At 37.6% G+C, this 26,086-nt stretch overlaps 2 protein-coding genes across 2 annotated transcripts; one reads left to right on the top strand and one right to left on the bottom strand.

Annotated features, from left to right (window-relative positions):
• Positions 1 to 319: 319 nt before the first annotated feature.
• On the top strand, positions 320 to 12,485 carry HJURP (Holliday junction recognition protein). Its single transcript, XM_015877763.2, has 11 exons — positions 320 to 473; positions 1,881 to 1,947; positions 3,157 to 3,209; positions 3,688 to 3,715; positions 4,328 to 4,395; positions 5,435 to 5,533; positions 6,194 to 6,242; positions 6,625 to 8,213; positions 8,865 to 8,928; positions 10,226 to 10,313; positions 11,830 to 12,485. The coding sequence occupies exons 1-11, from the start codon at positions 396 to 398 to the stop codon at positions 11,954 to 11,956; spliced, it is 2,310 nt and encodes a 769-aa protein (XP_015733249.1). The 5' UTR covers positions 320 to 395; the 3' UTR covers positions 11,957 to 12,485.
• Positions 12,486 to 13,422: 937 nt separating this feature from the next.
• TRAT1 (T cell receptor associated transmembrane adaptor 1) lies at positions 13,423 to 25,389 on the bottom strand. The gene is given in 7 exon segments (XM_015877777.3): positions 13,423 to 15,477; positions 15,479 to 15,727; positions 16,816 to 16,874; positions 18,333 to 18,394; positions 19,493 to 19,529; positions 21,193 to 21,306; positions 25,246 to 25,389. Coding segments are annotated over 6 exon segments (594 nt in total). The 5' UTR covers positions 21,299 to 21,306; positions 25,246 to 25,389; the 3' UTR covers positions 13,423 to 15,396.
• Positions 25,390 to 26,086: the final 697 nt, after the last annotated feature.

Genomic DNA, 26,086 nt, shown 5'->3' with positions numbered 1-26,086 from the left:
AGAGCACAGAGCAGAGGAGCTGAGGGGAGGCCTGATGGCGGCTGCAGCTCCTCACAGGGAGCGGAGGGGCAGCGCTGAGCTCTGCTCTGTGTGACAGCGATAGGGCCTGAGAGAACAGCACGGAGCTGTGTGAGGGGCGGGGAGGTGCTACACACAGCTCCATATTCTCGCAACCGCCGGTTTTGAGGCGGACTGACTTTCCCGAGTAACCAATGAGAGAGAAAAGTCTGCGGCCTCTGGATTGACGTGAGCGGCTCCCAATGGCAGGTTGGGAGCGGGGCGGGCCGCGCGCAGTTTGAATCGCTGTGGGAGGAGCGGAGGCCGTTGGCGGTGGCAGCGGGGCGTGAGGGGCTGCGCTGCTCTGTGTCGTGTGGGGACGCTTGCGGCCCCGCGTCATGGCGTTGGATCTGGACGGGAGGTTGCGGCGGAGCAAAGACCGCTTCCAGACGTCCATCCTCAGCATCTTGGAACGGGTGAGGACCGCGCTGGGCGGTGTGTAGGTCCCGGCCGGCCTGCCAGGCCGCGTTGAGGCGGGGGTTGCGGGTTCCTCGCGCTGCTCTGTCACGAGCTCTGACGGCTTCCTTCTGGAGGCTCCACCTCACGGCCGTTATGCGATAAAGAACGGGGAACTGCAAGCTTGGGTGCAGGGCATGCGTGTGTTTATGGCCAGCTGATCTGGGTCACGCTCTGGGAATAGTGCTGGGTGATTGCCTTAAAGTCGAGGCAGCTTCTGTCCCACTGTCTTCACCCAGTTGTCATGCACTGTGAGCTGCATGTTTGTGTTTGGTGGCTAATTCCTGACGTACAGGAGAATCCTTGTAGCGTTTACCACTTTAAGATCTCTTTGAATCCCCGCTTTCTCCGTTTCTAGCTTATATATTGAAATTAAATGGCTCATATACATGCTTAAAATACATGTGTTTTTTTCTTGGAATAGTAATTCCAAATGCTGGCTTCTTATTCTTCCAATAAAATGACACGCTGACAACTTCAGTCAAAGCAAAATGTTGTAAACTATGTTCAAAACTCCATCTAAAGTTGTTTTTAATCATTTATCTGTATTTAATCAGACCAGGAGAAGAAATCCTTGAGAGCAGTCCCGCAGTGAAAGACTTGGGGGTCCCAATGGGTGAAAAGCTGGTTATGAGCCAGCTGTGTGCTCTTGTAGCCCAGAAGACCAACTGTATCCCAGGCTGCATCAGGAGAGCAATGGCCAGCAGGGAGAAGGAGAGGATCATTACCCCCTACTTTGCCCCTGCGAGGCCCTATCTGAAGTACTGCATCCAGGCCTGCAGCCCCCAGCACAAAAAAAGATCTGGAGGCGTTGTAGACAGTCTAGAGCTGATCAGAGGGCTGGAGCAGTTCTCCTATGAAGAAATGCTGAGGGAACTGGAGTTCTTTAGCTTAGAGAAGTCTCTGGGGAAATCTCATTGAGGCCTTCCAGTATTTAGGAGTTTATAAACAGAATCACAGAATTGTAGGGGTTGGAAGGGACCTCTAGAGATCATTGAGTCCAACCCCCTGCCAAAGCAGGCTCAGGAGGGAAGTCAACTCTTTTACATGGGTAGGTAATAGCAGGTCAAAAGGAAGTGGTTTTAAATGAAAGGAAGGGAGATTTAGGTTAGATGTCATGGAGAAGTGTTCCACTCAGAGTGGTGAGGTGCTGGAACAAATTGCCCAGAGGGGCTGAGTATCCCTTTAGGTGTTTGAGGGCAGGTTGGATGGGGCCCTGATCAGCCTGATCTGCTGGTTGATCTAGTGGACAGCAACCTTAACTGCAGCAGTGGGACTGGAGCTGGATGATCTCTGATGTCCCTTGCAACCCAAGTCGCTTTATGATTCTGTATTTTATTCTAATATTTAATTCTGTTTTTATTTAGTATAATTATCCTTTTGAAGATGACTTCCTTGTTTCCATCGAAACCCTCACTTATGACACACCTGATGGTAAGAACTTCTTTCAGTTTCAATATTTTATTTACATGCTGTGCATTTAGACTGCTGGCAGTTACATAATGGAAGAGTTTACAACAAATTCTGGCTTTTGTCTACTCAGGATCTGCATTTGGTCTGTGAACTTTGCTAAGAGCTTATTAGTACTAGGAGGAGCGGTTTACATGCACTTTTTCAATCCCTTGCATGCTCTGTTTTAGACAACAGGAAAGCAGCAGTTAATATTTGAATGACTTGTAACGCTAGAATCTAAGTGCTGAAGACTAAAAGTAGTAGAGGCAGTAGCAGGAAGCTGATAGGCATGATTGGGTTCTGTAGTTTCAGCTCTGCTTAGTATTCATAAGGCTGCTCAAAGTTACATATTTCTAGAGTGTCAAATGTCAGGATAGAACAGAAAAGTACTGCCTTTAATTTTTCACTGAATGTTCAAGTACTTAGCATAAATTTATACCATGTCATGCCAGGTTGTATGTTTCATTATAATTGTTAATCTGTTACAGAGTGACTAACACTTATGGAGAGGGGATAGACCTGTAATTTAGTAGCTTGGTTACTGAGAGGTGAAATACTCTGCGGGACTTTATCCATACTGAATTGTGGATTATAATGTGTCATTGACATGTCAGTTCTTGTAGAGAACAGCACAGGCATGAAGTGCTACCACAGCTTCAAGCTCTCTGTAATGAGTGCTCACCAAAGGCTGGGGGCAGGGTCAAGACTGCGTATACATACAGCACTAATATACAGTCTTTCATTTGGAAAGGCTTGGTTACAGTTTTAATTCAGTAGCTTCCATGCCCATGGTTTGTGATTATGGATTTCATTACGTAAAGCCTTTCATATGGCTTTAAGCATCCTCAAATATCATATAGTCTGCGTGAACAAAATAAAACTTGCTAAAACAAACTAATGTGCTTTTACTTTGCACATTCCATAGTAGATGTTTTGTTAATGCTCTTTGGTTTTAGCTTAGTGTTGTTAGACTAGTGGGATAGGTTGTTTATTTTTTGTGGTTTTTTAACCAACTTCTCAATTTTAACTTGAAATCACATTGTTCTCTTGTTTTGTTTTCCTATAAAATTCTGTTTCAACCACTGTATTGAAGATTGTTCAGATTTTATCATCTTGTTACTACCATTCAATGCAGATGAATAGTATTCTAAGAAATGCTGTGTTTGTATTAATGTTTCCTGTGATTTCTAGGACCAAAACAGTGGGGAGAACTATCACTCCAGGAGCTCAGAAAACTATTTAAGGTACCTAATAATATAGTCCTACTACGTAGTCAATATTTCTCTTTCCTATATATCTACAGGAATAGATTCTAATTAATACGTGCACGAGGCATCAATCAATAACTACTTTAAATTAGGCTTTCAGGACGGATTGGTTAAGATTATCACATAAGATGGATGGAAGTAGATGATCATATACTATTAGTAAAGATGGAAAACTGCTTTCTATTTATAGTGTTGTGGGGATGTTTTCTATATATTATGCTACGTTGTGATGTTATACATACAGTCACTTCTTACTCTGTTTCCTGAACTCCTTCATAAGAACATAAACGAACTTTTACTGTGCATTCATGGCTTTGCTGGAGAGGCCTTGCAGAAGCTGAAGTAAACTGACTGGTTATTTAGGAAGTGCATAAAGAAAATAAAGGCTTCAGTTGAAGCAACTTTATTATTCTAAGATTATTCTTACATTTCTTTTTCCTGTTTCTAATTGCAGCGTCATGTAAGGAGTAAAAGGACTGAAGGTAAACTGCTTAAAATGCCAACACTGTTAGTTAAGTTCTACAAAGTCAAGACAAATAATGAATACCTTGCAACCTATATTTTTTCTACTTCTTATGAAATAAGTAGAGTATCCAAAAAAAAATTGTGTTGTACATTTGTACTTGTTTTTAAATATTCTCAGGTCTCACTTAGCAATTCTAAGGCTGTCTTGATAGTAAGAAATGAGAAAAGCATGCCACAAGAAAGTGACAGTATTTGTTTCCTTACTGTCTTTGCTGGGATAATTAGAAATGTAGCAAGAAGGAAGTGGGAATGGTGTATAAATACGCTTGCAGAGCAATGCTTTGAATATATTTTACCTCCTGAAATTGTTAGCGTATATCTTGAAGAACTGGCTGCAGACAAGTTATCTTCACTCTTCTCTATTTCTTCACAAGTTGTTTATAAGACTATAAATCATGTTTTTCAACTGGACTTGAAATAGAAATGTAATATATGTGTAAAGCTTTATTGTAGGAAACAATTTTCTGCAATGAAACCTCTTTAGTGAGTGTTACACAGTATTTGTTTAAAACGTTTCCATGGAATTTGATTTTTGATTTTGAGCAAAACTGTTTCATTTACTGTTTAAGATCAAACTGTAGGTGAAGAAAGTGATGCTGAGATAGTGAGAAGAAGATTTGAAGATATTCACGTCCAGGTAAAAATTTCTGGTGTCTAATGTAATAGGATAATTTTGTTTTTAATAGCAATATTTGAATGACTTGTATAGCTTGTATTTGCCTGAAGAGTTAATGCGCTATCAGCAGATGACTCTGCGTTGTGCATCTTAGTGCATGTTTATAGTCAGTAGAGCAAATTAGAAGTCTGTATTCTCCATGACATTATTTATTGAAATAATTATGATGTTTGAGTATTCGTACACCAGAGAAAACCATGTGATGTTCAGAACAGGCAACTCTGATAAAAGCTGTTGTAAGTATGCAAAAAGAGTAATCAGACAAAACACAAAGTAAAAACACCTTTTAAATATGGTTGTTCTTTTCAGACACTCTAATATAAAGAGGGAACATAATTTTTAAAAGTAAGACTGAAATAATGACTGGTGTAACAAAAGCAGAATAGAATCTTCTGCTGTTTTTTGCCAAACTGTACTGTACTACGGGTACCAGAACTACCCAAACTACTTATGAAGAAAAGTACAAGGTGCATCTTGTGTCTGAAGCCATTCAGATCCTGTGTTCTGCTTGCTCAGATACAGTTGCCAGAAAATTATTTACTTGACTAATTTATTTAGCAAAAGTTCTAGGCATTAACATGTACTTTTGCTAATTATAAAGCACCTGCCATTTATCAACAAATTGGTCCGTAACTTACCACTGGAATTGTTTTGCTGGTTTTTATGAGATTTTTAGGGATTTTGGTTGGTTTGTTTTTTGTTTTTGTTCCGTTTTGTTGTTGGGTGGGACTTGGGGTTGCTTTTTTTTTCAGTCAGTAGGTCCTTGGATCAATAAAATAACCACTTCTCTCTGTTTTGACATACAGTTCTTTCTTGAGACTTTTTTTTTTTCTTTTAACATAAAAGGTACATTAAAAAATAAGTTTCATGCTCATTGGAAGTCCTCATCTGAATAACACTAGATGGAAATAAAACTAAGCAATGAAATTGTGCTTTTCTGTGTCAATAATATCTTTGTGTTTTAACCTTTTATTTCTTTTTTATTTTTTTCTCCCTTAAGAGTCTGGATGAAGATGATGCAGAAGTGGGAAAGAAAGTACAGGTTCAAGTAGATGTGATAGTACAAGATGATGAAAGAAGAATTCCCAAATGGATTACGGTAACATATTTCTCCTATTCTGTTCAAAGTTATTTGCTAATTAGAAAAGCACAATTATTCTGTGGCTATGTGTAACATAGTGTATCTTAATATAACTTCCCTGCAGCTTGCTGCCTGTGTAAGTCACAGTATCTTAAATCTTTGATGGCAGCGACTGTAAGAAATGTAGCAGACAATATCCAAAGACTTCTGAATTTTATACTTGGTTCTTTTTACCCTAATGTGTGAATTGGTTTTCACTTCAGTAGATTTTCTGAAAAGCCTCAGTTGGAGGCTTTTAGGGGGAAAAAAAACCTAAGATTTTGAATTTATTTACAGTACATGCTACATCCATTTCTTACCAGGTATGCCAGAGATACATAGATTACCCATATAAATTTATATGACTTCAGAATTTATATGTGGATGAGTGTGTGTTAACATATGGAGATACACACACATAAATTTTCGAATCTGGGAAAAAGATTGAAATATGCTATGTATAGGTGAAGTCTGAAATTAGGCTTTTTCCTCCTTTTATAATTTGACTGTATAGGACCTAGTATAATAAGGGGAAGGGAGGAGGAGTCATAAATAAAATGTTGGTCTTCCATTTAACATGCAAAAAATCCAGGATGAATTTAGGATTCATTTGTCTTTTTTACCTTGCTCATTTTTCAGTTAACACCTTCATCAAGTCATTGCACTTCACCAGCGCGAGGACTGTTAGGTACAACTATATCTTCTGGGTGTGGGTCAAATATGTTGGTTATTAAGTATTACAAACTTCAACAGAAATATGTTCAATTTAATCAAAGCATGACTATTTTGTTACTGCTTATATTTGATTCAAGGGTTGGCTTTGGATGTGCTGGTAGTCAAAGCAGTATTTCACTACTAACATCTCATTTCTGTCTTCTATGATTCAATGCAATCAGGAAAAATCTTTTAATTTCTTCTAACCAATGGTATGTTAACAATCCATTTAGCCTGGCAAAAAATCTTAATGATATAAGAGAATATCTGTACCATATGCAATATTTTCAGTATGTTATATTTTTCAGTCATGTTACTGAAATGTTTTAATTGTTGCTTTTTTCTGTTTTGAATAGGCAACAAAAGCAGTCCTTGCAGAAATAAAGCAGAATTGGCAAATGAATGTTCTTCTTCCAGCCCTCACCAGTTACAACTTTCTGATGTTCCTATGTTACCAGATGTAATAACACTACCCAGGCATCAATCTTTTCAAGAAATGAATGAAACTTGCTATAATAGTACATTGGAAGAATATCAGTCTGCAGATGAAGGTTGTTCCTGGAGTAACGTAACACTTGCAGACTTGTATCCTAAAATGGTAGAGGTGCTGACAAAGCTTATGACAAGGGAAAATCGGATAAAAGCATTTAAATACATGTTCAGACTCCATAGGCACAAAAGAGGGCATGGTAAAAGACCGAAGCTCAGTATCACCGTGGAAAAAATAAAGAAGTTCAGACCACTCAAATTGAAGAAATCATTACCCAGCATATGCAGCAGTAGTGAAGACATCCAGAATCAAACTTTTGGAAATAATGTAAACAAGAATAGCAGGCCTTGTGATAATCAGTGTTTTATTAATAACTCATCTGGTCTGGTACCATTTTCACGCAGTGACACAAGTGAAATGGAAATGGACTGCTCTGATTCAAGTTCTGATTATCATTTGGTATCTGGAAAGGACCAAAGGCTTTCTGAACTGATTGCTGTTCCTAATGCTTTGGCTAGAATAGGAGAGACTTTTCTAGCAGAAGATCAATTACAGACAACTGTCTCATGGAACAGTTCAAAATATAACAAAAGTGGAAACTTGACTTACAAACATTCTTTGAAACCACCTTTTAGAACATCTGCCAGTTCTGGGTCAGCGGTGCATCATCTGGACAAAGAAAGTAAAACTCAAAAAAATGACTTTCCTTCTAACGATACATCAGGTTTTTGCTCATCTACTTGTAGTATTGTTAGCGATAGTAACACTTTGACACCAGTCAAAGACTGTTATCTTGCATCAGGTGCATTGCTCATAAATCCTGAAATAAAAATTTTTGAGAAGCAAAATTGTCTCCAACGCAGACACTCATTTTCTTCATTGTCTGTGAAGCAGAGTCCTTCAAAGACACCCCAGAAATATGAAGATGCGTTTGAGAAACTCTACTACAAACTGTGTTCCAGAGGAAGCCAAAAGCCCTTGACACTGACAAAACTGCCTTCAAGCTCACACAAACTTGAAGAGAAAGGAGGAATCGTGAAGAATACTTTCAGTGATTCTTTGAGGTCCAATATACAGTATGACATTGCATTTGAGAAGATTTATCAGCAGTTGTCTACTGAGGTGGTGCCAAAAATTCCTGGTTTCCAAAGAGCTTCAAATTTAAGGAAATATGAAGGAATACAGATGTCAGAAACTGTAAATGCTCTTGTTAACTCACCCATTCGATCTTTATATGCAATTCCCAGAGTTAAGAGACTAGGAAATTTTCAAAATGATCTTCTTTCTTCACCAGTAAAGCGACTGAAAAATATACCTGAACATTTTTTTTCAACCGAATGTCAGCAGATTTCTCACAAGAAATACGGTGATCTTCAGACAGTTGGCATGGATTTTGTTAGCCTACACAATCGCAGTAGCACCAGATTTTTTAACGGTCGCAACTGTCATCATCAGGTATTTAAATACCTCGTGAAAATGATTGTTTTGCTGATACTTGGAGAAATGCTTCAAAAATAGACCAGACCTGAATGGTAATAGGTAATAGTCTGGTGCGGGTTGGAAGGGACCGTAGAGATCATCGAGTCCAACCCCCAGTATTCGAGCCTCCTGTGTAGCAGAGCAGCACTTCTACCACTTGCGCCACAGGGGGGATTCGAACCTGGGGGCCTCCGGTGTTGCAACGCGGCATTCCTACCACTGCGCCACCAGGTTTTCAGGCTAGCAACAGCATGCTGCCTTCTAGCACTATTTGGCTAGTTTGGTTATTTTGTGAACTTAGGGAGATTTGTTTGCTAAACAAATATTAGTAAGTTGTGTCATGCCTCCTTTTTTTCTGGTTTTAGTACACCATGTCACTGGTTAAGATCATTTCAGACAGTGACCTTGCTAACTAACGTATTATCCTTCTGAAATGGTTGTATTTTAGTTAATGTGTACACAGATAAAATGAAATTAAGCTTTACTGGGCTCTGCTGGAATTACCAAACTTGTTTTAAATCAAGACCTTATTGCCAAGCTCCTTGTTGTTTCTTCTAAGGCACATAGTAAAAAAAAATAACTTGAGTTTTTTTCCACTGATGTAGTAGGTTGATGCTTTATTTTCAGGACTCCGGGTTTCACGCTTCTTCAGATAAAACTTTTCTTGTTATTCCCGATGATTCCTTGAAAGGTTAGTTTCAGAGTCTATATGAATTACTGCTTAAGCAATCACTTCTTTAAAGACTGTATCTATGGATTTCCTCTACAAACACATTTCTAGCTGACAGCCCTTCTTCTTCAGTAATAATTGGATATGTTTAAGTTTTACTTCAGTAAGTGAGGAATCTGAGTAGAAAAGGATGTCCTTGATTTGCATGTTGGCAGCAGCTTAAGAAGTTTTTCTGTAGGGGTTTTCCTACTGAAGTATTGCTTTCAATACTTTTGTACTACAGCAGTTTTTTTCTGTATTGGTGGTTGTTTTTACTTTGTGTGTAAATGTTCAGCAGAAAATCGATGGTTTACTAATAACCATTTGAATAACCAAATGCTTTTGTTTGGATTATTCAGCTATGCAAAAATCTGCACTTGCACTGTTGCATGGCTGTTGTTACTTGTGTAGGTGAATTTAATTACTGATCTGAAGAAGGCAAATTTTGGTGATTCAGAACAAGAGAATTTTATTCAAACTCCAAAGTGAAAAGCTGCATTACTTTAAGAATCTAGATACTAATTTTATAGTTTTCTTCTAATAGTCTGATTTTAGTTAAAGCATGTTTGTAACACAAGCTGAACGTTTTTTCCTAGCTTAGTAAAAATCACCAATATTGATTTTCCATACTTTGTTTTTATTGATCTTTGGTCATCAAATAACTAATCAAAGTGTAGGGGGAAATGCTGTGGAAAATCTCATGAAATATTGTCAACTACTAAACAAGGAGAAAATGGTAAAAGAAATGGATTGTTCGCATTGGATTTTGGGGTTGGTTTTTTGTGTATTTCTTTTGTTTGTTTGTTTGTTTTGCCTTGTTGCATTTTCATTACTGATGCATAATTCTTACAAAGAGTTTGATTGTTCCCATCTGTCTAATTTTACTTTCCTCGAATTCTAACTCACACTTTACCCTTTGTTTTTTGCCATTTTTTCTCCCCCTGCTATCATCTGTTTTTTCTGCTTTTATTTCTAATAGTCTTGGTAAGCAAGTTTTTCAAATTGCTTATTCTTGTATGTATTTGAGACTTACAAGTATGAGGTATAGCATGATTTTGAAACTGAATTTTGTCACAACCTTTTTCATTAGAATACTTCCATAAGGAAACTTGCTGATTGAAGTTTATATACATATATATATATATAAAATATTTATATGTTTATATATTTATATATAACTACCGGATTAGTATTTTAACTGTGTACTGCAGTGTTTGTGTTACCCTGCATAGTTCTTATCCTTATAATATTAAAAAAAAATATTATTTTTCATCACCAGAATCGGAGTATGCACATGTCTGCTGTAGTTCTCCCAGGGCAATACCAAATTACAGCAGCCCTCAGAATGCACTGAAACACCCCCAAAAGTAAGTTCCTTTGGAGAAAAGAAATGTCTGAAATTCTTGCTGTTTTACTTTTATGTTATTGGTATGGAGGTTTTTGCTTAAATTAGTACTTCTAAAATGAAAATGGGCATGAATACTTGAGAGAGCCCAAATGAATCAAACCTGTAGATTTGAACACAGGAAGGCAAGTGTCTGTTGACAAAACTAGCCGGAAGGTGACACAGATTGTTAATGAAAACAAGATTGCCTAATTGAACAGCTACGTTAGTACTTCATTTTGTGTTCATTATAGGGGTACTTATTATTTCAGCTGTGATGTAAGTACAGAATTGTTTTGACTCAGGGCTGTGAGCTTGTGCTAACAAGTCTTTTCAGATCCTTAACTTCTGGAGAGTGCAGTGTATTATCATTCAAATAGACTGTCCTTATTAGTGATAACAGTTTTCTCTTGAACAAGAAAACTTCTTCCAGCATCTTGGTTACTCACCTATGACATCTACTTTCCATAGGAAATATGACTTTTGAAGGTTTCTCAGGTTTCTGATCTCATGGGTTTTTAATTACAAGCCAATTTGATAGGCAGCAGAATTAAAAAGCATTAGAAGTTCTCCAATAGTTTTGCTTCGTTTTATAAAATAATTCTAAATCTTTTGCCACGAGGTTCCATTTGGCACCACAAAATTTGCTGCCTTCATGGACTCGAAGGTAATAAATACTTTCACCATGCTTGAGATGATCCAACAGCTGATAGAAAATTTTTCTGACAGTATGGAAATTAAAGTTTCAAAGGAAGCCTGAATATACTTTTAAACAATTTGTATGGAGAACATTATTGGAAAGACGGTTTGTTATTTAGTGATTAGTAATTGTTCAGAAGAAGAAGGGTTTTCTTTTGTTACCAAATGCAAATAGAGAAGTTTCGGAAAGCATAGGAAATGAGAATGTCAGAGTGCTGTGAAGCCATCTGCATTAGAATCTATTTTTTCATTCATTAATTACACAACTGCACATTTGCTGATTTGTAGCTAAACAGTCTGAAAAGTGGCAAGATTCCTTAGGCCTGTGGTGGGAGATTCTCAGCCTTCTGTGGTTGTAACAAACATCCCAGTAGTGAAGCTCTTTAATGGCTTTGTAGCCCTCAGAATTTTTATACCTAAACAGATGGCAAAACATTGCAATGAATGGTTGTGGAAAGGAAAGGAATATTCACTTCCCATTCAGAATTTGGCTACCTTTATCTAGAAACTGGTTATGAAAAAGATATTTCTGAAAAGAAAATATGCTAACACTGTCCTGTAACTATATTCAACTTATAACTTATTCATCAGCGTAAACCAAATTCATTTAAAACAGATGTTTAAAAGTTTCCCCTTCAGCTGAACACTCATAGGAAGGCTGCAAGGAGTCCCACTGCTGTTCGCAGTCATGGTCTTCATATATCTCGCTTTAGTGATTTGTTTGTTTCATTTTGTTAAGTAGTCATCAATTACGGTATCTTTGTGTAACTTTCTTTGTTCTAAACAATTATTTTATATAGGGTATCCAGAAAGCTAAGCTACACCGATGGGAAGGACAGAAATCCTAGCAATCCGTTAGACGACGCCTCGATCAAAACTCACCAAGGAACCTTCATGGCATACAGAGAAAATGGCTTTGTTTTCTAGTTTTTGTTTGTGGCTTGCTTGTTTTCTCAAAACTCACAGAAGTATTAATACAACTTAAGTATTTTAAGGAAGAAATCCTTATTAGATAGGAATCTTACTGTAATACTCAATTAATGCTGATTTATTCTTCCCTGTAACATAAATCTTCAGGAACTAATTCCAGCCTTCTTCTTACAGTGCCCTTCATAATTCTTGGGCTTTATCAGGTGTTGCAAGGAACCAGATTTCCTTTCTATAAATTTGTTTGAATTACATGGTTAGCAGTATTTATAATATTATAATGTTATCTTTTAATCTGCTGATAAACTTTTATGATTCAGTTTTGATTTTAGTCTTGATTCTTAATCTACTAGTACTAAGACCTTAACAAACTCAGCATCTGCTGAATTCTGTCCCCTTCCTTTTATGCAGACATGTTAATATGAAATGCCCGAAATAAACTTAAGCTAGGTAGTTATATTCCTCTATGTCCTTTCAAAATTCTACCTGACGTTCTATATATTCTCAATAAATACATGTTCTGAAGAAATACCTGCTTGTAGTGGAAGTGCTGAAACAGTGACAGAGCACCTGGAAGGAAGGCAGGGCAAAGCCAGGGGAGCTCAGGTGCATGCAAGTGCACCTGAGTAGCCAAAAGGGGTGGAACCTGGATCCACCCCTTCTCAGACCTCTTTTGGGGGTTGGCAGTGGAGACAAGGCTATCTTACCTGGTGATCTCTGTGTCCCTGAGGCCTTCTGAAGGTAAGCAGCTTCTTTTCTTTATTTCTGTGCCCACGGCTGTTGCATTTGAGCAAGCCCTCCCTTGCTGCAACCTGGGACCTTACTGCTCTGTTGTCATTGCTGTGCTTACTATTGCATTGTACTGCTTTAAAAACTTTATTTCAGGAATAAATTCTCAGGAAAGGTTCATAGATCTACAACAAATACATGAGAAAGATTTGGCAGGGTCCCAAGGTTTTTTCTTGGAGTGTGCTTTCTTAGCAAAGAGACTGTTTTAGTGGAGTCAGATCAATTACGCTGTTTTAACTGCATTGCCCCACGTCAATTTTCCAAACTTCAGAAAAGGAGAAATTTATTTGACTGAACCTCATTTTGTGGCACCTGCACTTTGTTTATTTCTGCTTTTACACTCTTGCAGCACTTATAATCAAGGCTTTGGTGATTTTAAGTGCTGTTGAATGGAATAAGGAAACAGTTTCAGTAAGTTCTATACTAGGGCAAGATGACAATCTTCAGTGGGTACTTTCTGCAGGCACAGTCTATCTTACCTCATTCCTGAGTTACATTTTCTTCAACAATTTAAGACTGTCTTTTAGAAATGCTTTAGTAGGTCACTTTTCTTCTGTCTTCAGATACAGATGAACAGTAGGGAATATTCTTTAAGAACCACATTTTTCTTCGATTTGTTGAGGTGATCATTTCCCTTTATTTCTTGTGAAAGTACTTAGAGAGTATGATATTTCATGTTTTCTGTTGTAGATGTAAACTGTAAATTAGTCTTTGGATGTATGTCTTCTAAACAGCAACAGAATACAAGCTTATCCAGGTAGGAAAGCACATTTATTTAAAGAATGGAAATAGTTAATTCATGTATGGAAATTACTTGGAATCATAATGTTGTTCTTGAAAAACTTTAGTTTTTGGAAGATGAGCTTATCCCAGTTCCATTTTTGTGTGTGTGTGTGTCAGCAGTAGCAAGGAATAGGAGAAATTTACATATTATTTTTGGAGTTTGACCCACCAACATTTTTTTTATCTGCATTCTAAAAAGTGTGATATCACCAAGAGTCTGTCATGGTTGCTGGAGTATATCTGGCATAGACTTATGAAAATTCAGTGATGCTACTTAATACTCTGTTTTTTATCTCTTTTCTTCCCTACAAAGTCTTCTGCTTCTGCCATCATCTAATATACTTCTGCAATGAATGTACTTTTTTTTTTACCTGCTGTATTGAATTGTTACTTAGGTGCTAAGCTTTCTTTCAGAAAGTTTCACACTGCTTCCCTCTGCATCAGAATATGTATAGTGCTATGAGAACAGATTTTGTTACTGAGACTACACTTAGCATCTCCTTTTATTCTTTTTTGTTATGAGGGTAGCTCTGAAATTAATACTTCCTATTTTATTATGTTAGAGGCAGATGGTGGTGGTATGGCAGTGGAGGTATCCTTACAGTATTCTCTTACATTTTGTTGTCGTGGATAGCGGCTGTGGGGCCATCTGACAAAATGTGCATCTGGCATGGAAGTGCATAGGAAGTAAAGGCGCGTAATTGAATTCCTCCAGTGTGCTCCTACTGACATTCTTCAGCTTTACTGAACATTTCTAGAAGCAGACAGGGGATGTGAACACAGTGGATGTTGTGTTTCAGCAGTGGTGACAGCAGCAGTCGATCACTGCAGCATGCCCCGGTGGCGCAGTGGTAGGAATGCTGAGTTGCAACACCGGAGACCTGGGTTCGAATCCCCCTGTGGCGCAAGTGGTAGAAGTGCCGCTCTGCTACACAGGAGACTCGAATCCCAGGGATTGGACTCAATGATCTCTAAGGTCCCTTCCAACCTACACCAGACTATGAGACCTCCACTGGTACAGATTTTTACAAGGGCAACATGCAGGCTCTTGTTCATTGTTGGTGAAAATACATGACTGATGGTGGTGACTATACCAAAAAAGCAGTGTTTTGTAGCTAAGAATTTGCTCTACCAAATAGCGTTATTATGCTCTTTCTGTCTATTGTCTCTCCTCTGGCAGAGGCTGATTGTTACAAATTATTTGCCAGTGCTGATCCTTATCCTTGAATACAAATGAATACAGTGTTATGTTAGTAGAGGAGTGAAGATTTGAGATTATGCCAATATTGTCCACAAAAGGAAAGTGAGGAGATATATATAACATGCTGCATGAAGCCCAAGTCAGCTAGCCTCACTCTACACCCTGTGCCATCATGGTAGTTGCTCTTCCCAACCAAGCAGTCCACACTGGTCCTGAGTGCACCCCATTATTCAGCAACAATGAAAACATTGGTCCAAGACAATTTCTTCTCACTCAGTGCAGCCTGGGCAAGCTGAAGGGTTGGGCACCCATGCTGTGCACTGTAGGAATCACAGAATTACAGAATGGCCTGGATTGGAAGAAACCTCAGGGATCGTCAATCTCCAACAGGCAACTTAATGGGTCTTCTGGGGCTGTATGAAGGTTGATGGTTGTTTTTAAACAAAGAATTAATTTTACTTTACCACACAGAAACTACTATCTCTGTGTTCAGAGCTCCCTTTCAAAATGCATTCAGAAGGAAAGGTTCTTTAAAAGGGCAGAATGAACCTGCAGCTATTTTTTGCTTAATCCATATATTTTCTTAGAAGATGACTTGGAATATTGTACTTAGCTGCATCACACCATTGTTTGTTATTTAAGTTTGCCAAGTATTGTCTCTGATCATTCACTGTTCTTCCAGAATGAATAAAGCTGATCTCAGTTTGATTTCATATTTGGTTGATGAAGCCACTTCAAATGTTCTCTCCATTTGTCCTATGAATTAAACCCATTAACCTTATGGGATCGTCATGAATGGCTTCTATGTTTGCTGTATTTTCAGCAGCCAGTTGCTCACTGTTAAGGTAAATGCAAACTTTGGAAGCTGTAATGTTGGACTTAGATAGTCTTCCTTCTTCATCCTCTAATGGAGGGTCTTTCTTCCTCCTTGGTTTTCTGCGTTTTCCCTTGCTGCTGTGATCAAGTGAGGCGTAACACATCTGATCAACTGATTCCACCTGGAAGGAAGTTTACTTTATGATTAGCATTTAGTAGTTGTGTTTGCTTTAAAATTATATCTAAGGCTTTGAACATATCTACATGGTAATCATAGTAGGGGCTGAGGTTTACCCAAACTATCTCTAAATTACATTGTTAAAAGTACACATGATTAAGTTACAGCAGCACAGAAAACAGGCTAATGTAACTTAATGATAATTGACTCATAATTGTGGCAGAGAGGAAACTCTCTTCCTGGTATCATTTCAAGGATTCTCTGTGGGGAAATAAGAGCAGTTTATGTAATAATTCCAAGTTCTTTGAGATGCAGGCATTGTTTGATCTGTTTTTCTTCACTGAGGTTGATTTGTTAGAATCCCATTATTAGTAACACCACTTTTCACAGGCTTTGTGCAGAAAAAATGTAGTAATGGGTGACTCTTTTCTGCATATGTTATCTGATTTCTGGTGTAAAATGTATGCTTTGTGTTTGCACTTCTTCTCTCAGTCTTTTTCACGCCAAATTGTTGTGCACTTTTGGCTCTGGAATTTTCATAGATGATGCTGTTTCTGTGATGTTTATGAAAACAAATCTTTAAATAAGAAGGGAGAGAGTGGGAATAATTTCTCATGAAATAGCTGGAAAGCAACTCCAAAACTGATGTTAGGGATGCTTCAATTATAGACAGATTTCAAATGAAACTCGCATGCTTTTAGCTCTCTAAGTAATAACAAAATACAAATCAATAGGAAATTGGTTGTCTTTAACAAGTTAAGAAATACAGATTTTTATACTGGGCAGGAGAGAATCGGTCAAATTTGTGATCATCATGTGATCGGTCTCTAATTGAGCCTGACTTGCATGCTTGTGACTGAGCATTGTTATGCCACGTGGATGGAATTGAGCAGTCGGTAATCTTTCTCCTCCCTTACTAATGACTCAGATTGAACAGAAACTCAAACACACTTGCATTTCCTGGTAAACCGAGACACTGAATTGCAGTAATTTTTGTGATGTGCAGCAGGAAGATTTTTGTTACTCATTGTCATGTGATGTGACAGACCACATCGCTCTGATTCATAAATCCAGAATTAAAAGTAAAGATACCTGTAGTTCATTAACTGGCCTCTGAGGCTGGGACTTCATCTGTTCGTAACAACATTCCTCTGTAATTTACCAAAACAGAAAAGCATTTCCATTACTAAGACATGATGCTACTCAGAATTAAAAGATCCAATTAACAGATCCTCTCTTACAGAAGTACCCCTTCATCCCCACCAGTTTACTATTAGATGTTTCACTTGTTTTGTAGTGACACACATATTACTTCCTTCTTCCTCTGCTTATAGACAGACAGCTAGCTAAGAAATTCTGACACAGAAACTCTGAAGCAAAAAATGTTCTGCCCATGCAGATGGATGGGAAGTTACACAGTGTTACTAGCAGGAACAGGGAGGTAATTGTGCCCCTGTACTCAGCATTGGTGCGGCTGCACCTCGAGTACTGTGTTCAGTTTTGGGCCCCTCACTGCTAGAAAGACATTGTGGCCCTGGAATGTGTTCAGAGGAGGGCTACAAAGCTGGTGAGGGGTCTGGAGCACAGGCCTTACGAGGAGTGGCTGAGGGAGCTGGGATTGTTCAGCCTGGAGAAGAGGAGGCTCAGGGAAGACCTTATAGCTCTCTATAACTTCCTGAAGGGGGGTTGTAGTGAGCTGGGGGTTGGCCTCTTCTCTCGTGTAATCAGTGACAGAACTAGAGGGAATGGTTTTAAGCTGCATCAGGGGAGATTCAGGCTGGACATTAGGAAGTATTACTTCTCGGAAAGGGTAGTCAGGCATTGGAATGCACTGCCCAGGGAGGTGGTGGAGTCACCGACCATGGGAGTGTTCAAGAAACGTTTGGATGTGGTGTTGAGAAATATGATTTAGCTGGGAAGTATTGGTAATGGTTGGACTAGATGATCTTCTAGGTCTTTTCCAACCTTGATAATTCTGTGATTCTCTGATTCTGTTTATCATTCCGTAACTGGATGTTATTTGGAGTTGCTAGAACATCTTCAGTTAAGAGTAACTTGACATACCTCCATATTTGTTAGTACAAGCAACTTTTCAGCTACAGAACCATGCAGAGACTAGTAGGCTTTGAGTGACATACCATTGATGTGTCTATATCCAACTGTAATTATATGATTTTACTGTTTCTAATATGTTATAGATTGCTGCTGTGGGGGATTCTTCACTTTAGCCCAGTGAAGCATTCACAACCATGGGCTGTGCTTCAGCATTTCTGTTATCATCTTTTATTTGTGAATGGCCAGTGCAGAAAGCAGACAGGGTGCTACTTTCTGCTTGCTTGTCTGGGGGCACTGACTTTGGGCAGATGGAAGTCTGAGTCTTAGATTGCTTGGAAGTGTGTGTGCTAAGTCAAATTCTTTACCTGACCTCCTCTTACAAATAGTGCAGTACGGTAATTTGATGTAGGCCTTAAGTAGGTATGAGTAAGGCATTTTTTAAAAGGGAAAGACTCTCAAGGCTGATGAGAAACACAGTGTGCTGGCTAGTCTGCTTTTAATTCTGCATTTCTTATAAACACAGAATAGAAACATGTTCTTAAAATGAAACTTACCTAAAATGTTTTGACTGAGATTGCCATAGACTGGGTCATATCCTGTGTTACAGTCATCACAGCTAGAATAGGAATAGAAAGATAATTTTAAACTGCTTCATAAAATTTATTTAGGAACCCCTATTCTACTCTTACCATTTCACATGAGCATAGCAGAAAACTGTATGACCTAAAAAACAAGACAAGGGGATAGTAACACCACCTTCACCGAAGAGGAAAGGATACTTCCTATATTCTAAATTAAAACTGAACTGAAATTGAACAAAAATTCTTATGTTGATACCTAGACAAGATCAAAGCAATGTTCAGCTTTGAATATTTTTGAGTTTTGCTACCCAGTGTTGTTTGAAAATGTTCTCAAACATGTTTTTAAAAATGAGGATTGTTAGGGAGGTTCACTGTTTGATCCTACTGCATCCCTATCCTGTGCCTTGTCGAGGATAAAGTAATGAAATATACCACTTTATTGCAGTGGTATTTCTCAGCTGAACAGGCAGTAGCAAATAAAGCAGATGGACTTCCCATTTTCCAGGGAATATATTAATGAGGATTGATTTTTGGAGGGCTGACATCAGCTTTTGTGGTTTTGATTCAAGGGCCTGATATATTTGAGTTGAGATGAAATTCCCTTTGTCTCTGTTTTCCACAGTAACGTTAATATGGAGTAAATTCAACAAACTTGGTGACCAATGGGGAGCTGTCCAGCATCTGGAATCAACACAAACTGCTTTATTGCTTTGGAATGTAATGTGTAAAAGAAACGTAAAAACAAGAACAAGAAATGTTCCACAAGAACAAAATAACGTATCATAATTCCTCATTGTTTTCTGAGTGTTCTCTTTACTTTATAGATTAATTGCTTTCAAGCAGTAAATAGTGCCTTAATATATCGTGCTTCCTTGAGTATGTAAGGTTACTATACTGCCATGCAGTTTTTTATTCTTGATGAAATGTCTGGAGGACATCTCTTACATGAATATTTTTCTCCTGCCTTCTTACTTTTTTTTTTTTTTTTTTTAAACCACCATTCTGCTCTCCGGTATCTCCAGGCAGGCCACATAAGATATTGGAGGGATGGCGCAGAGGAAAATTCAAAGACATCTATCATCATTTAGTGCTTATTTTACTCTTCTCAGGAAAGGGCTATTTATACAGCTTACCTTTGAGTGTTTTCTTCATTGTCTTTATACATTTTAGCTGAAAAAAAAAAAAATAGTGAAAAGAGAATGAAATGTACTTCTTAAGAACCATTCAGATAATTTTAATTTTCTTAACTGACATGCTTTTGACTTCACTATAGAGAGTGAAATCGAAAGCTGTGGCATCATAGCACTTTCAGTTGTCCCCTGCTTCACTCAATTACTTTTGAATAGTAATTTTAAAAGATGCTTGTGTTATGTTTCTGTGCTGTGCTACAGACTCTGTGTTAGTTTACAAGAAGGTCTTCAATCTCTATTTTGTTAAGCCACATCAAATACAGTCCCTTCTCCCAATAGTGTACTGTAGCGCATGGGATTAATTTCTTGCTTCCTCCTCTTTCTGCTTCCAACTCGCTTTTTTTCTCTGCCTAGGGAGGCGCATCATGTGTTTATAATAGAAGATGAAAGGTTCATTTGTTTTACTGGCTCAGTTGCTTCTGTCTCTGAAAGCGAGAGATCTACAGATGAAGAAACTGAGGCAGAGAGATTTATTGCTAGACCTTGATTAATAACTCAGGAATTCATGGCTTTCGATCTTGTTCTCCAGAACTCCAGAATTTGCCATGGTAAAACTCTGATACCATGAATATTGCAGCATCAGCCAATCTGACTGCAACCTTGCTCAAGGTTAGTTTTGTAAATGTCCATGATTTTTCATCACACAAATATCTGCCTAGTAACAATAAAAGACAAAAGACAACAAAAAGGCAACACTCTCCTCCCTCTCCAGCATCTCTTTTAATAGCCTGTCATACCAATTCTCTTATTTATCGTGAATTCTGCTTATAGGCATGAGCTTCCTGCTTACCTAGATTATCTATGCACGTGAATATGTTTAAAGTGGCTCAGTCTACCAGGGTTTGCTTGCCCATCCATATGCATGCAGCACAAAGTGCAGATTTCCCATGGTATAGGCACTTTTTCCTGAGTGGGAGTGGTGATGATTGTACAGCTGATTGGTAGTATTGCCTTAGTTGGTTATGTAAAAAATCTTAGTTAATTTTAACATAAAACAGAGCATGACTGTAGTCATCATCTAATGTAAATAAAACAAATTAGTTCCATAAGTTAAGCAAATTATTATTGTTATTGACAAATTGAATTAAAAGCTAGAATCCCATGATGAAAAGGAATTCAAGGTTTTGTTTTTCCAAATAAATTGAGCACAAAATTTTTGATATCTCAAATTCAAAGGAGCTTTTAGGAATTTGAAGAGGATACAATTTTCTTAAGTGTATTTTGTGTTACTACAGCTAGTCAAAATCACCTTTAGATTACAGTATATATGTTAAATAAGTTGCATAAAAGATGTTCTACAAAAGGGGAGTTATTGACCTGAAAAATACACTTAAAAATAGCACATTAACCAGAAATAAATTCATATTTATATACATTGCTGTTGGTTTATCTTCAAAGGATGTATATGGGTAGCTGTTTTTAGTAGCGTGTTAGGCAGCTACTGATCATCTTGTAATGCTATCTGACTCTCCTAAAAAATTTATACAGTTTCATCCTCACAACTAGAATCATTCTAGTCAAAAGATAACTGTAAGATTCAGAGAAGTAGTTTGTTGGTTTGACATCTATCAGAATCAATAGCATTCTTTGCAGATATTCCTAAGCTCTCAAATTCCATCCTTTTAAGAGACAACGTTGCTTACCTTCTTGCTTCTTTTTCATATAGTGTGAAATATTCAGTATCAGTGAAAAAATCAGAGCCAAACTTAGAAAGGCCAAAACTCCCCAGACAGAATAATGGCAGTCCATTCCTGTAACTGGAAGAAAATTGTGTTATAACATGTGTCATCTAAAAGTCACGCTGTATTTTTTGTGACTGGTTGATTTTTTTTTTCCTTCCTTTAATTCAAGCTTCCAAAATTTCAAACTAAATTTCCAAAAATGAATTCAGACAGAACTTCACGGGAAATTTCTCTGTGCAACAGATTTCAAAGATGAGTTGTGCATTTTTTTGCATCTCCTATTAAAACCACTTATTTTTACTCAAATCCTTGATCTCCTTCCTGAGAAAGCAAGTGATGTAATAGGAAAGGATGAGCAGAAGCTGGGAGTTGGACAACCCATGGACAACTGCAGAGAAAACTCTGAACAGTTCCTGAAATAACTATACCAGGAGATCTGTTTCATTGAGCAAAGCTTCTCTTTGGCCTAAAACTGCTTCTTGCTGAAGTCCTTGTTAGAAACACAAGAAGGAACCTGTACTCAGTATATCTTGTTGTTTAACTAATTCATCAATTAACATAGCTCATGTGAATTTTCCATCCCAAACCTTTCTGATGAATATAGACTGATTGTCACAGTCTGAAGGCCAAAATGATCAGGATTGCAGCAAATGGCCTGTGAAACCTTTCCCTGACAGCGAACACACTAAGCCAATTGAAATGGTGAAATGAGCATGATTCTAAATTCTTCACGTTTCTTAGAGGCACGTTTCACGCTCTGGATTTGGAGTGTTTGGAATGAATTCTGGATTTAATAAGCGATGAACTCCACTAACAGTGCACAAAAAAGTGTGGCAGAAACAGAGCAGTCAACAGCAGAGGTTAGATGATACCATCAGAGCTAGATTCAAGCACACCTGTAATGTTCCCATTTGTTTTTTATATAGCTGGATTCCATCAGGAGCTTAAGATTTTCTTAAAGAAAAGCTGATTTGAAGGAATAGAGAACTGTGCATTCCCATGTTGTAGTTGAGGGCAATGCTGAAAATAGAGGGGGTTGCTCTTTGGCTAATCAGTTCCAGCTCACCTTAGGAAGTTCTCCTGTTTTTTGTACCAGTGTAGTGCCTAAATATTAAGTCATGTTTCCTCCTTCTTCCCTTCTATCTTTTGTGACATGATTGGCTCATTTTTCTTACATTCATTTCTTACTGCTTTTCCTAAAAGCTATTGTTCATTGACCAAAAGGTGTATTGTGGCCTGAGAGCTTTCCTTCTCATGTACCTGCGATGGAAACTACTACCCTGTAATTCATTAGAATAAAAAGAGGAAATAGATTCCTAACATAGAGCTTGAAACCCGATTTCATAACGTTTTGATGATTGGTTGAAGGTTGGACCAGACTACTTTAGTGATCTTTTCCAGTGTTTACAGATTCTGTGATCCTCGATATTGAAGGCTATACTTTATTTTTCTGTTTCAGGAATTCTGTTTTTCCCTGGTGTTTCCGGAGTAGAAGGAGAATTCTTAATTGACGTGAACAAGGGAATCAAATTTTGAGGACAAGCAGGATGTTTTTCGCAGTTTAGCTTCTAAGTTATGTTAGAATTACTGACTGGAAAAAGAATAAATAAATAAAGATTGGCAAGATATTATTGCTATAGGACTTCCAAACTATTAAAGCAAAACCAAAGGCCTAAAATCTGAATTTGTAGTAATATGTATCTTTTTTTTTTCTTCTTTTTAATTTACAAACTGTAGCTCTTTCTAATACGTAGTTTAGAAAGATACACAGGCTTGGGGAGAGAGAAAAACAGCAGTATAGTTTATTCCTAGCTGAACACCACTTAGATTATTTTAAAATTAATTTCCCAAAATTCTGATTCCATCTGGTTGTATTTCAGAACAGTGGATACAAACATGTGAATTCAGTGTCTTCTCTTTGAATCTTTATCTATCTTGCAATATGAGCTACTTCAGAAACAAAATCTGTTTTCCCTTACCCATGAAAGCATATTAAAGGCCTTGATCTCTCACATAAGAATGCACCTTTGTGTGATCATCGTCAGTTTCAAGTTAATTCTACTTTCCAAATAACAAAAACAGGGGATTTTTCTTTTATATCTTAGCTTTATGGCTATACAACTCCCAGCTCTTGTCTAACTGTTCTTTTACTACCTTTATATTTGTTATTACTATACTGGCTGTTTACATTTGCATTATTTAAATATTTTGACAACAGCAGCAATAGAAGGAAAACTTGTGTGAAGAACATTTTGTGTCCTCAGATAACTGTGCTGTTGTATCTGTATGTTACAATAGTGGATGCAATCTGTGGCAGCAACTTGTACTAAAGACAAAAGGACAACACAAGTGTGCAAGGAGAAAAAGAAAGATGTCTAATTGTAGCTTAGAGTATTCTGAAATAGTTTTATTCCATGATCTAATTTTAAATTCATATCTTGTCAAATACAACAAATCCAGATGTATTATTTTGAAATTATACATTTATTCTAAAGAACCCATAGAACAGTGTTCAGGAATTTTTCATTCAAATGGTATTGTATGAAAAAGCGTTTTTGTATCTTTGGGGAAAAAATCCTGAGAATTCCTTATGGAATTATTATTGACTCTCTAATATGATATTAGACTATATTTTATATTTTAATATTAACTATAAAGCTTTGCGGGGGGCGGGGGGGGTCTCATGGCAGCCTTCTGGTACTTAACAAGAGAGCTTGTAAACAAGCTGAGGATTGACTTTTTGCCTGGCTGGACACTGATAGGACAAATGGGAATCATTTTAAACTAAGAGGAGATTTAGATTAGATAGTAGGAGGAAATTTTTTACTTGTAGCTTAGTGAGGTACTGAAAGGCTGCCCAGAGAAACTATGAATGCCCATCCCTGGAGGTGCTCAAGGCCAGGTTGGATGGCGCCCTGCGTAGCCTGAGTTGGTGAGGGGCAGGCCCTGCCTACAGCTGGGGGTTGGAACTGGAGGAGCTTTAAGGTCCTTTCCAACCCAAGCCATTCTGTGAGTCTACAACAAAAGCCAAAAACAAAACACTCTAATATTTCTAGGATTAATTTCTGTAGTCCTGCAATTACTGTAACTTGAAGGAATGCGCATGATCATTCTTTCCTAATTACATACGTACATTTTGATGAGAGGAACCAGATTCTACAATTTGGAGCTAGAAATAAGTATTTATTCTCCTAACATTATATGTATACTTAGCAGAAGATACTAAGCTCTGTTCTGTCATTTTCTAATGTATTTTAATTTAGGGAATGCCTCAGAAAGGGTAACAGGAACACACCATTTTTTTTATTACACTTTCATACTGAAGAGAAACAAGAGTTAGGGTATATAGATAACTGTCTAGCAAGAGTTGCTTAACAATATGCCATCTATAGTATCAGATCATAAACCTGCTTGTGTGAATGACTACTTGATAGCTACAAAGTTTTAAAAGACAAGCAAGAGCACAAAATGGTTTGTTTCTCCTTGTTTCTTACCGAAAATTTTTCAACAACGAGACAAAATTAATTTTTCTCCTCTCCAATTAAATGATGAGATAAATAATATTCTGTACTAATGACTTCTTCTAAAAAGAAATCTGATGAATATTAAATTAACATTAATAATGCTTCCATCTGCGTGCGCTTTTAAGACAGGATTAATTCACCGGAAAGGATTCCTTAAGCTGCAATTAATTAGTGCACAACTAATTGCTTTATAAGATATCAACTTTGAACTTCGGAAGGGAAGAAACACACCATAAAATAAGAAACCCTCAGTTTAGTAAATGTTTTAGGCACAGAAATGATGCTAGTGCTTAGCCTTCACCAACAAGCCATTGTGCTTTTGCCCACTTTGCTGAAGGTTAATGAATGTTTAAGTTGATGATGACTCATCATCACCATTATGTTTATTATTAATAATTTGACTTTGGAATACTGAACAGGTAGTCAACCTAAATATGTTTCTACCATTCCATTGTTTCCGAATGTATAATACTAAAAGTATAAGGCTTACCTGGTTATGTTGCTGGTAGGAATGCCCTGCACCTCCTTATCCAACGGGAAATAAATTTATGTTATGTTGGTGGACCTTGGATGCTCTTTTATATCAGACTTGGCAGCACAAGTCTATCTCTGGAGCTGCCGTCAATCTGAAAGGGCTCTAGTCTTCTCTTCACCTGCTTTCTTACAAACAGGAAATGTAGCTTTGGCTTTTACGACTTTGCTAGCAAACTGACAGTCTCCTTGATCATACAGTTCTGAGAAGGAATGAAGTATTTTATGTATACTTGCATGAAATATCCACCCGTTTTGCCACAGAAGTGTATGTACAGGATTATTTGTTCAATTCATATCATACAAACCTACTTTTGTAGGACCTGTACTGTTAGGCATCTTGTCTTGCGCTTATGCTGAATTCCGCAGAAGTATTTGGGTGCCTATTAAACTAAATGACAGAAATATTTTCCATAGGAATGCTATTTGACTCTTTCTGTCTTGAGGTTTCTAAGCCAAGTCTGGAAAGTCTTTTGCTGAGAGTGCCTACAGTTTTGCAAACAATAAAAAGATGCAGTGGTGCAATGTACGAATTATACTGTTGGCAGCTTTTCTCCCACTGTTCTTTCAAGTCTGTGAATCTGGGCCCATGATCAAAAGCAAGTTGTGGATAGAGAGTAAATCAGCATGTGGCTTACTATGAATGTTTGTTTTTAAATGTAACGAAACGTGCCTGTGTTTTGCTCGAGAAGCCATTTTATTCTCAGAATTGCAGTTGCTTCTTCCAGAGGAAGCCAGCTTGAACAGAACTGTTGAAGAGACTTTCTTTTAAATTCTGAGAGTTTGTGTGGTTTCAGTTT

The sequence above is a fragment of the Coturnix japonica genome, chromosome 1, assembly GCF_054131305.1.
Source record: "Coturnix japonica strain WE chromosome 1, WE-NBRP24, whole genome shotgun sequence".
Taxonomy (NCBI): Eukaryota; Metazoa; Chordata; class Aves; order Galliformes; family Phasianidae; genus Coturnix; species Coturnix japonica.
Note: the sequence above shows the minus strand (reverse complement) of the source record. Positions and strands in the feature narration are given on the sequence as shown.